Source organism: Hippopotamus amphibius, chromosome 8, assembly GCF_030028045.1.
Source record: "Hippopotamus amphibius kiboko isolate mHipAmp2 chromosome 8, mHipAmp2.hap2, whole genome shotgun sequence".
Classification (NCBI taxonomy): Eukaryota; Metazoa; Chordata; class Mammalia; order Artiodactyla; family Hippopotamidae; genus Hippopotamus; species Hippopotamus amphibius.
In genome coordinates this window covers 48,572,264-48,585,068 of record NC_080193.1, presented here as the reverse complement: position 1 = coordinate 48,585,068, position 12,805 = coordinate 48,572,264, and the positions used below count along the sequence as shown (strand labels likewise).

Below are 12,805 nucleotides of genomic sequence, written 5' to 3'. Positions count from 1 at the left end.
GATACAGAGAACAAACTAGTGGTTAGCAGTAGGGATAAGGGATTAAGAGGTACTGAGTACTATGTATAAAATAAATAAGCTGCAAGGATATATTTTACAGCATAGGAAATATAGTCAACATTTTGTAATAAGTTTAAATGGAGTATAATCTATAAAGATTTTGAATCACTACATTGTATACTTTGAACTAATACAGTATTGTAAGTCAACTGTACTTCAATAAAAATAAGAATGAAAGGAGATATCACTATAGAATATATAAATATTTAAATACTAGTAAAGGAGTTGTATGCCAATAAATTCTCAAGTACAATAAAATGTTGGTTTGTGAGCATAATTTGTTCCAGAAACATACTTGTAATCCAAAGCACTTGTATATCAAAGTGAATTTCCCCATAAGAAAGAATGGAAACTCAGATGATTTGTTCCACAACCCAAAAATATTCATATAAAAATGATTACAATACAGTAATATAATACAAAATAATAAAGAAAATACAAAATATAAAGAAAAATAAATTAACCTGCACTTATCTTTAAAACCTTCGTGGCTGATGTGAGGGAGATAAGAGAGAAGAGGGTTATTGCGTAGGACAACTTTCACCATCACTAATGGAATCACTGCTATCTATTGGCTCAATGGAATCTTTTTCTTTTCATGCAACTTTAACAAGGAACCTATCCAATGACACTTGCTTTTGCCTTCTTTTGAGGATTTCGCAGACATATGACATTACATTGTTGTTAAATAGATTCATCGCCCCCACTGCTACAGCCTTATTTGGGTGGTGCTTTCCTACAAAATTTTGCACTGTTTCCCACATTTTACACATCTCCCTAATCTCGTTTGAAGTGAGGGATTCCTCTGCCTTTTTTTCTTCCTTCTCTACAGACGAGCTCTCCTCCATAACCTCTTGCTGTTGCTTGCGATGCAGATCCATCAGTTCATCGGTGGTCAGCCCCATTGGCTCAGTTGTGGTCACGTGACATTTGGCATCATGTACTACTTGTATTGCAAGACATCACTCGTTTATCAAGTTAAAATTTATTAGAAATGTTTGCTCACCTTGTGGAACACTCACTGAACAAGTTACTTGCAATCTAAGGTTTTACTGTATATGATATGAAAGAAATTATTTAAAAGGTAAAAATGACCAAAAGTAGTGTATAAAGAGAAAAACACTGCAATAGTTCTATACTAATTAGAGAAATTGAATTAATGATTAGGAATCTTCCCATAACAACAATTCCAGGACCCAGTGGCTTCAGTGATAGATTCCTTTAATGATTTAAGGAATAAAAGAGGTCACATGAGTCATCAAGGTGGCAGCATAGGTCATTCCAGATATCCATCCCTCTCAGAAGAAGATCAAAAGCAACTATCCTTACACAGGACACCACTGTGAGAATCCTAGGACATGGGAATGAGAATGAAGCACCCCCTGAAACACAAAGCCTGAGAAGAACTTGCAAGAAGGGTAAGAATAGTGGCTACACTCTGATAGCATTGCCCCTCCCCAGGCCAGCCTAGTGCCACACCTAGAGGCCCCTCTGGGCCTACAGTTTCTGTAGTGGGAAAAAAAGACAATCCAAGGTGGACGTCTAGCTCCCCTAGAGTTATGTGTTTTTTCATGGGAGGCCCACTTGTGTCTTGCCTCAGGAGGATCATGGGGCGGGGGGAGGGATTTGGAGGATTAGTCCACTGGAGATGAGATTGTGATGGAAAAGTGTTGGGTGGAACTTATAACAACCAGCTCTCAGATCTTGTCAGACAGAATGCATCTTCCCAGTGGCACTCAAGTAGAAATCCAAAGCAGGAGCTTTGCCATCTGTATAGCCAAGACAGTGACCCCATCTGGCCAGGGAACTAGGTTTGTAGTTCTGCCTGATTCAGGACACCTAATGGCAAGCATAGTCAGCATTGGAGCCTATTCTGCAGCCCTGCAGATAAAAGCTAGTTTATAGCTCTGCCTATTGGTGAGTGCAGCTCAGCACTGTCTGACTAGGAAGCCTGGCCAGATCACCCAGGAAGTTATATAGCCCAGTCATACCTAAGTGAGCAGTGAACACAGCTAATGGCTTTACCCTTCTACAGAACCAAAGCTAATGGCTCCATCTGGCTAGGGAATTTGGTGCACAGCTTAACCTGATTCAGTCTCTAAACAGTGAGTCTGCCAATCTTGGATCCTGTTCTGTGGCCTCACCCAGGCAGAGAAGCTAATTCATAGTCCCACTCAGTGCTGAATATAGTCTCTAGCCCCACCCAACCGTTAAACCTAACCAGAGCACCAAGGATGCTGCGTAACTCACCCTGCATCCCCACTTAAAGTGGCATTTGAACAGTGAGTTGTGCCAGTGACTATGCCCATCTACAGAGCAAAACCAGTGGCCTTATCTTGTCATGAAACTCATTGTCCAGTTTTGACTTATTTGTAGCCCCAAACAATGTGCTGTGCCCATTCTGTTACCCTCCCTGAATTAGAAAGCTAATTTACAGCCCTACCTACAACACTATCCAATCCTGCCCAACCAGGAAGTCTTATGGGAGAAATACTGAAGCCCATCCTACCACCATGCTTGTGCAGAAAATCAAGCTTGTCCCATCTAACAGCTCCCTGTCAGTGGCACCCCCATACACATACCTCAGATCTTCAGAGGTGGTTTTGCCCCAAAATAGATCCCAATAGCAAGCTCCACATTCCAAAGGATGTTACCAGCTGACCAGTCCAGAGCCCCAAGCTGATGTGACTGGTGAAGGGCTGTCTCTGACAAAGCAAACCTGTAAAGTTTAGAATAGGAGAACCCTTACTCAAATGCCCAGATACTTAAGTATGGAAGCAAGGATCACCAAAAATCAGATAAACATGGTACTACTAAAGGAAACTAATAAAACTCCAATAACTGACCCTAAAGAAATGGAAATCTATCTAAGTTATCTGCTTAAAATTGGGTTCTGTAAGATATGGTTTACAAACCTCATGGTAACCACCAAGGAAAAGCCTATAATAATTATAGAAGAGATTATGTTAATGGAGTCAAAACATACCACTACAAAACTTCATCAAATCACAAAGGAAGACAGCAAGATAAGAAGCAAGGAACAATGGATCTATAAAACCATAAAAGCAAAAAACAACAAAATGACAATAAGTCCTTACCTATTAATAATTATATTAAATATAAATAGATTCAGTTCTCCAGTCAAAAGACACAGAATGGCTGAGTGGATTAAAAAAAAAAATATCTAGCAATATGCTGCCTACATACAATGACTGAAAGTGAAAGTTTGGAAAAATATATTTCAAGCAACTGTTAAACAAAAGCAGCATAGCTATACTTATATCAGAAAAAAATAGACTTTAAGCAAAAAATGGCAACAAAAGACCCAAAAGTTCATTATTTAAAGAAAAGGGGTCAATCCATCAAGAAGATATAACAATTTTAAATATTTATGCATCCATATATAAATACATAAAGTAAATACTAATAGAACTAAAGAGAGAAATAAATACCAATACAATAATAGTTGGAGAATTCAATACTCCAGTGTCAACAATGGGCATATCATCTAGAGAGAGAATCAAGGAAATAATTGATTTTTAACAACACTAAGGCCAAATGCAGCTAATAGACATATATAGAACACTCCCATACAACAGCAGCAGAATATACATTCTCCTCAAGCATACATGGAACTCTATAGGGTAGATTATATGTTAAACCACAAAACAAGTCTCAGCAAACTGAAGACTGAAATCATACCAAGTATTTCTTCTGACCTCAATGGTATGAAACTAGAAATCAATAACAAGAGGAAAATTGGAGAATTCACAAATACATGGAAAGTAAACAATAGATTCTTGAGCAACCAATGAATCAAATAAGAAATTAAAGGGGAAATAGAAAAATACCTTGAGGCAAACAATAATGGAAACACAATATACCAAAACTTATGGTAATTATTTAAAGAAAGTATGAGGAAAGTATATAGCTATTAATACATACGTCAAGAAAATGTCAAAAAAAAGCGACATAACTCCACATCTCAAGGAACTAGAAAAAGAAGAACAAAGTAAGCCCCAAATTAGTAGAAGGAAGGAAATAATAAAGATTAGAGCAGAAATAAATGAAATGGAGAGTTGGAAAACAGTAGAAGCAATTAATAAAACTGAGCTGGTTCTTTGAAAGTATAAACAAAATTGGCAGACCTTTAGCTAAATTGACCAAGAAAAAAGTCATGACTGGAAGTTTTAAAAATTATAAATGAAAGAGAGAACATACTAACATGGATATTGTAGAAATACAAACGTTCATAGAAGACAATTATGAACAATTATATTCCAACTAATTGGACAATGGAGAAAAAATAGATACATTCCTGAGAACATCAGACCTACCAAGACTGAATCATGAAGAATTAGAAAATCTGAAAGACCAATTACTACTAAAGAGATTGAATCAGTAACCAAAATCCTCCCAACAAAGAAAAGCCCAGGACCAGATGGCTTCAATAGTGAAAATTACCAAGTATTTAAAGAAAAATTAACACCAATCCTTTTCAAACACTTCCCAAATGTCAAAGAGGAGGGTCACTCTCAAACTCACTTCATGTGGCAAGCATCACTGTGATATTGAAGCCAGACAAGGATGCTACAAGAAAAGAAAGTTAAAGTCAATATCTCTGGTGAATATAAATGTAAAAATTCTCAACAAAATACAAACAAACTGAATTCAGAAGCATATTAAAAGGATCATACACCATGATCAAGTGGGATTCATCCTTCAGATGCAAAGATGATTCAACATATGCAAGCCAATAAATGTGATATACCACACTAGTAGAATGAAAGATAAAGCATTTCACAAAATTCAACATCCATTTATGAAAAAAAAAAAAAAACCTCTCAACAAAGTGTCTATAAAGGGAACATACCTCAACATAATAAAGTCCATATATGACCATCCCATAGCTAACTTCATACTCAGTGGTGAAAAGTTAAAATCTTTTCCTCTAAGATCAGGAACAAGACAAGGATACCCACTCTCACCACTCCTATTTAACATAGTACTGGAAGTTTTACATATGGGAGAAAGAAATAAAAGCCATCAGAATTGAAAAGGAAAATGTAAAATAGCCTCTATTTGCAGATGATATGATTTTATATGGAGAAAATACTGAAGACTCCACCACAAACTGTTAGATTTAATCAATGAATTCAGTAAAGTTGCAGGATACAAATTCAACATACATAAATTAGTACTGTTTCTATACAATAACAAATTATCTGAAAAGGAATAAAAGAAAGTGATCCCACTTACAATAGCATCCAAAACAATAAAATATTTAGGAATGAATTTATCTTAGGAGGTGAAAGATATCTACACTGAAAACTATAGGATACTGATGAAAAAACTGAGAAAGAAATGGAAGACATCTTGTGTTCATGGATTGGAAAAAATTAATATTGTTAAAATGTTCATCTGTAGATTTAAAGCAATCCCAATCAGATTCCAATGACATTTTTTTTACAAAAATAAAAAAAAAAATTCTAAAATTTGTATGGAGCCACAAAAAGCCCTGAATACCAAAAGCAAGCACATGGAAGAAAATCAAAACTGGAGGCATCATACTTCCAGATTTCAAACTATGCTAAAAAGCTATGACAACTAGAACAATATGATACTGGAATAAAAATAGACCCATGGCTTGGAATAGAGAACCCAGAAATAAACTTCCATGTATATATTCAACTACTGTTTGATAAGGGAGCCAAAAATATGCAATGGGAAAAGGACAGTCTCTTCAAGAAATGGTGCTGGGAAAACTGTATAACCACATGCATAAAAATGAAATTAGACCCCTATTTACACCACTCACAGAAATTAAATCTAAATGGATTAAAGACTTAAATAAAAGACCTGAATCCATAAAAATCCATGAAGAAAACAAAAGGGGAAACTTTCTTGACTTTGGTTTCAGGATTGGATTTTTGGATATGACATCTCAAGCACAAGCAACAAAATAAAATGTAAACTATGTCAAATAAAAAGCCTCTGCACAGCAAAAGAAACATTCAACAAAATGAGAAACAAACCTACAGAATGGGAGAAAATATCTTCAAATCATATGTCTGATAAGAGTTTAATATCCAAAATATATAAAGAACCCATGTACCTCAATAGAAAAAAAAAGGAATAATCCAATTAAAAAATGGACAAATGCCATTCTTTACATCTGCATCTCCACATGGGGCTGGGGTGGGGGGGCGAAGGGGAAGCTGGGATGAAGTGAGAAAGTAGCATAAACATAGATACACTGCCAAATGTAAAATAGATAGCTAGTGGGAAGTTGCTGTATAACAAAGGGAGATCAACTCGATGATGGGTGATGCTTTAGAGGGCCAGGACAAGGAGGGTGGGAGGGAGTCGTGGGAGGGAGGGGATATGGGGATATATGTATAAATACAGCTGATTCACTTAGGTGTACCTCAAAAGCTGGTACAAGAGTGTAAAGCAAATATATTCCAATAAAGAGCTTAAAAAAATGGGCAAATGACCTAAAATAGACATTTTCCAAAGAAGATATTCAAATAACCAATAGGTATACGAAAAGTTCATTAAGGAAATTCAAATCAAAACCATAACGAGATATCACCTCATACCTATTATAATGGCTGTCATCAAAAAGACAACAGATAACAAGTGTTGGTGAGAAGGTGGAGAAAAATGAATCCTTGTTTTTTGTGGTGGGAATGTACATTGGTATAGCCACTATGGGAAACAATAAGGCAGATAATCAAAAAATTAAAAACAGAACTATCATATGAGCCAACAATTCAACTTCTGGGTATATATCTAAAGGAAACAAAATCACTATCTTGAAGAGACATTTGCATCCCCATGTTCTTCGCAGCATTATTTATAATAACCAAGACATGGGGAAAAAAACTGATGTATCCATCAATGGATGAAAGGATAAATAAAATATGTCATATATATACATACACACACACACACAGTGCAGTACTATTCAGCCATTAAAACGGAAATGTTGCTATTTATGACAGCATAGGTGGATCGTGAAGGCATGTATGCTAAATGAAATGTCAGACAGCAAAAAACAAATACTGTATGATCTCACTTATACATGGAATTAAAAAAAAAACAAAGATTAGATTTGTGCTTTTAAGAGTCAGGGATGGGAGTGGGGGAATTAGTTAAATGTGCTTAAAATGTACAGACTTTGGTTATAAGATAATAAGTTCTGGGGCAGTGCAACATGATGACTATAATTAAATACTGTATTATACATTTGAAATTTGCTGAAAGAGTAAATCTTGAAAGTTCTCATGAAAAGGAGAAAAATTTTTAGCTGTGTGAGGTGATGGACATTAAACTTATTAGGGTTATCCATTCATAATATATACACATATCACATCATTATATTATACACCTTAAACTTATACAATAATGTATGTCAATTATATCTCAATAAAACTGGAGGAAAATGGAATATTTTCTACCATTCCTACATTGTCTAGAAAGTGGAAAATAAAAAAAACTTCTCAACTTATTTTTAAGGGTAACATTATCCTGCTACCAAAACTAGACAAGGATATTACAAGAGAGAACATTTTAGACTGATATCTGTTATAAACATGTGTACAAAAATTTTTAACATTAATATTCTGGACAATACAGAGAATAGTGCATTATTACTAAATAGGATTTTATCCTGGAATTTAAGAATAGTTTATTTTGAAATTCAATCAATGCAATTCATTATTTCAACTGTAAAAAGAAATAGAAAAATAAATAAGCAATTATGCTAGTAGGTGAAGAAAAAGCAACTGATGAAACTCAGCATTCATTCATGATGACTTTCAACATAAGTGAATAGAAAGTAAAATCTCCAATCTAATGAAGGATAACTCACAAAATAACCAATAAATATTATACTCAATGGTGGAACGTTATCCTTGTTCACCTTAAGAACAACAATAAGGTAAGGATACACATTCTAACTCTGTTAAGCAAATTTATTAGAGACTCATAGTCAGAGTAATGTTCAAGGAATAACTCTCATGATGATTGGTAAGGAAGAAATAATATTATCTTTATTTGTAAATGATATTCTTGTATAAATAAAATGTAAGAAATCTACCAAAAATACTAGAATAGATCACAGTTGATAAATCAAGGCATCAACTTCAGTTGTTTGTTCCATTTCCTGATTTTTAATATTTTACTGTAAAGAATATGTAAATGTATAGGATACTGCAATTTTCTTAAGAAAAGCTCAGTGAATTATTTAGGGATAAATTGATACAATACTTCAAGATTGCTGTCAAATTGTTTAGAAAAAAATATGTTTCTAATTTTTAATTGATTAAAAAAATAGACTTCTACCAACCTCTCAGATAGTTTAGAAACAGTAGAAAGAGAGATAAAATAAAGCAAATGAAGCAAAATACAAATACATAAGGAATATGTCTAAGGGATATGCAGATGTTTCTTAAACTGGTCTTTTAAACACTCTGTAAATTTGCACTTGTTTCAAAATAAATATTTAAGAACCAACAAAATGTATTTCTAAGACTGGTAATATTATGATGGAAAATAAAAATACTATTAAAATCTTTAAAACATTAAATACATAGGAATAAATTTAACAAAGAGTGGCAAAATCCTAAATTGAAAACTAAAACATTGCTGAAAGGCATTAAAGAAAATCTAAATAAATAGCAGCCAAGCCACATTCTTGAATTGAATGGCTTAATGTTGAAGATGTTAATTCTATTCAAGTGTACTATAGTTTCAGTACAATACCAATCAAAATCTCAACAGACTTCTTTTATTTTGGTAGAAATAGACAAGATGGTTTTAAAATACATATGGAAATTCAAAAGACCTGATAAGCTAAATCAATCCAGTTAAAAAAAAAAATGGAGTTGTTGCACTACATGATTTCAGAAATAACCAGAAAGCCACAGAAACTGAAAGATTGTAGTGAAAGCAAGAGAACACACAAATAGATTAATAGAACTGAATAGTGTTTCCAGAAATAGATCCAGATTTATATGATCAATTGATTTTTCAACATAGGTGCCAAAATAATTCAATAGGGGGAAAATGGTACTGGAACGATCAATAATCGGATGGAAAATACAATGATGGTTGATGTTTCTTATACTATATTCTGAAATTAATCTGAGACACTGCAGCCTTAAATCTAAGAGCTAGTACTGTCAATTTTCTAGATGAAAAGATGGAATATAACTTCACTATATTGCATAGACAAAGTAATCATTTATCATAAAAGAAAAAATAAATTAGACATCATCAAAATTGGAAACGTCTCATCAAAGACCTCATTAGGAAATTGAACAGCTAACCCCAGACTGGGAGAAAATATTTTGCAAAATTTGTATCCAACAAAGATATATATATATTTCAGTAATAAATGACAAACCAATAAGGAAAAATCAAAATGTGTGAACAGAAACTTATCAGGAAGTAACAAATGCAAGAAAAGATATTCAAAATTGTTAGATATTAAGAAAATATAGATTAAATCATAACAAGATTACACTACATACCATTAGAATGAATAAAATTAAAACAGCAACAAAAAGGGTGACAGTATTAACTGCTGATGAGGATGTAGAGAATTGCGAATCTCATCCTTTGTGCGTAGAAGTGTAAAATGGTACAACTACTTTTAAAACTGATTTCATAGTCTAAAAGAAAGTTAAACACACATATATATATCTCCCAGGAACTCTATTCCTAGATATTTGCATGAGAAATAAAAACCTGAGGATTTGTTTTAAAAGTCTTTAGGAAAGCTTTATTCACAATAGCTAAAAACTGGAACCTATCCAATTGTGCATTAACAAGAAATGAATAGGGCTTCCTAGGTGGCACAGTGGTTAAGAATCCACCTGCCAATGTAATGGACATGGGTTCAATCCCTGCTCCAGGAAGACCCCACATGCTGCAAAGCAACTAAGACCACACGCCATAACTATTGAGCCTGTGCTTTAGAGCCTGTGAGCCACAACTGTTGAGCCCATGTGCTGCAACTACTGAAACCCACGCGCCTAGAGCCCGTACTCTGCAACAAGAGAAGCCATGGCAATGAGGAGCCCGTGCACCACAACGAAGAGTAGCCTCCACTCACTGCAACTAGAGAGAGCCCAACACAGCCAATAAATAAATAAATAAATTTGTAAGGAAAAAAAAAAAACAAGAAATGAATAAACAATGAGGCATATTAATACAATGACATTCTACTCTGCAATTTAAAAAGAAACAGAATACCGATACACTCAACAATATGAATGAATCTCAAAAACATGTGGTGTGAAAGACACTCCACATGAAAGAGTACATAATACATGATACCAGTATCTGAATTTCTAAAACAGGCAAAACTAATCTATGAAAAAAGATTGGAAGAGTATCTGCCTTCTTGGAACCTCTGTGAAGGGGAATGAGGGAATGTGTTTGGAAATGTAAAGGTTTATATTTTGATGGGATGTAAATACATTTATCAAAACTCATCACGTAAATTTAAGATCTGTATATTTCACTATATGCAAATGATACTTCAGTATTTTTAAATGTAGTCTTAAATGGTCTGTAGCAGATAGAAATAAAGAGGAAAAAATTTATCTGTGATTGGAATGATGAGCATTAGATGAGGAAACAAAGTTGATGCTTCAGCCATTTTCTTATTGAGTTTCACTGGTGTTCTTTACATTTAGATTGTATTTATTAGAAAATATATTTCAGTTATCTTCTTTCATCTGGCTGGCTTATAGACGGACCAGGATTTCATCATTTATTTGTTAAAATGTTCTGGATGGTTTCTTACTCAGATGACTGCAAAGGCATTTAAAAATTGTTGACTCATGTGTATTCTAGTTAGAGAAAGCCTATCACTTCTCTATGTAGGTAAAATGTTCTATCGAAAAAATATAGGAACTCTACCATATTCTTGAATTGATACCTTATAGATATTCTATTATATTTCTATTCCATTTATGGAGTTGAGAAGATTTTACTTTGTACTATAATTGAAATATTAAGACAAATAATTGCATGTGAAATTTTGGACCCTCATGGATTCTAACAAAACTTAGTGATGCTAATGAGCAGTGGCAATGGTATATTTTTTTGTGTCTGTGTTTTACAGATATTAAGGATGATTATTGCTGAAGTGCGAGTAGAAAATCAAGGAATGATTTAGTTAGATATTTTTCTGATGTCTGTATATAGATAAAATCTACTGGAAGAGAAAAGTCCTGAAAGGAGAAAATGGTTAATTATAAAGTAATAATAATATAGCTTTAAAAAGGGAAATTAGTAAAAAAACAAACAAACCTATAAAGAAATAATAACTGTTATTTACAACTTCAAGTGAGTACTTTTGCATAGAGGTAAAATCTCTAATATATTGTGATTTAGTTTTCTTCATTTGAATACTTTTATTATAGAATCATTTTTTTTCCAGAGAACCATAAGATATTTCATGTTACTACATGTAAACAGCATTACTAACATTTATTTTATATACAGATATTCAACTTGAGATTAAATTAGTATAATTTTGCTTTTTGAAATACAATTTTGGTTCTGATCTTGTGTGAGATTATTTTAAAAATACATAAAATTTTGTTATTTCAAATGTTTAATTGTTTTCCCTAAGGGGGAAAAATGACTGTGGTAAGAGTAGATCAAATGTTGACAGAATGTCCACTTTTAATTTTTATTCTTGGCTGTTTGCCCAGGTTTTTGGGGGGACTTAATAATTTTGTTTCCTGGTGATGCCTTGGGGTGAAAAGAGACAGTGTCTAGTGGTTCAAAACAGTTTGAGTGAGGTAATCAAACAGAGCTGGAAAATGATCTTCTGTCTCTGGGTGAAGTACTACTGAGAATTCTGAAGGAGTTCACCAAAGAAAAGACTTTATAATTAAAATATCATTTCATCCCAATCCTCTACTTTAAATCAATAATGACAATGTGATCTCTCATGTTTAAATCAATAATGACAATGTGATCTCTCATGCTATGGCGAGGAAAAAAGTGCCTGAAGGAAAACAGTATAAAAAAAATTAAATTGATGTGTGCTCATTTTGGTCTTTAGATGCTTCATGGAGTTAATTGTTTTGTTTCAGAAATATGAGATGACATCAGATACGTGGCTATCTAAACAGGTATGGTATAGGTGGTCTCTTTATGTCACATTTCGTCCGTCATGCCCATTCTATTCACTCATTTGTCATGTATACATTTTTCTCAAAAGTTATTTCAGTAGTATGAATTTAAGGCTCTGTTATGTTTGAATTATTGAGTCTTTTTCATTAACATATTTATGACTTGGGGTCTATGACATCATCTGTGGAAAGATTACTTCTGTTTTTTATAGGACATAAGTTGTAGAATAATGACCAGACTCTATTTTCAGGACCATTCATATAAGTAAGTGTTAGTGTAGAGAAAATGTTGTGACCCATTAAAACTAGAAACCATTGGCACCTCTCTGCCCAGAAAAATGACCAAACCTCCACATAAATTGATTATCTGGAGATTATTCGGATGAACATTTCTTTCCTTGGATACATCCTAGTTCACAATGCTAGCCTGTGATATAAATGAAACTGGACTCCAGATAATCACAGCAGAAAAACTAACAAACATCTCCACAACATCCTATCATACTGGACATTTCAGAAGGAAACACAAATAGATTATTCAAATATAGGTGAACCCATTTTACTACTAACTTCATCACTACTTT

The 12,805-nt window shown here is 33.6% G+C and overlaps 1 protein-coding gene across 1 annotated transcript in view; it reads left to right on the top strand.

The window, feature by feature from the left end:
* DPP10 (dipeptidyl peptidase like 10) overlaps positions 1 to 12,805 on the top strand; it is a 630,338-nt gene that overhangs the window by 543,870 nt on the left and 73,663 nt on the right. Inside the window, exon 12 of the mRNA XM_057745327.1 lies at positions 12,183 to 12,221. Within this exon, the coding sequence (XP_057601310.1) occupies positions 12,183 to 12,221 (39 nt within the window). The remainder of the gene's footprint in view (positions 1 to 12,182; positions 12,222 to 12,805) is intronic.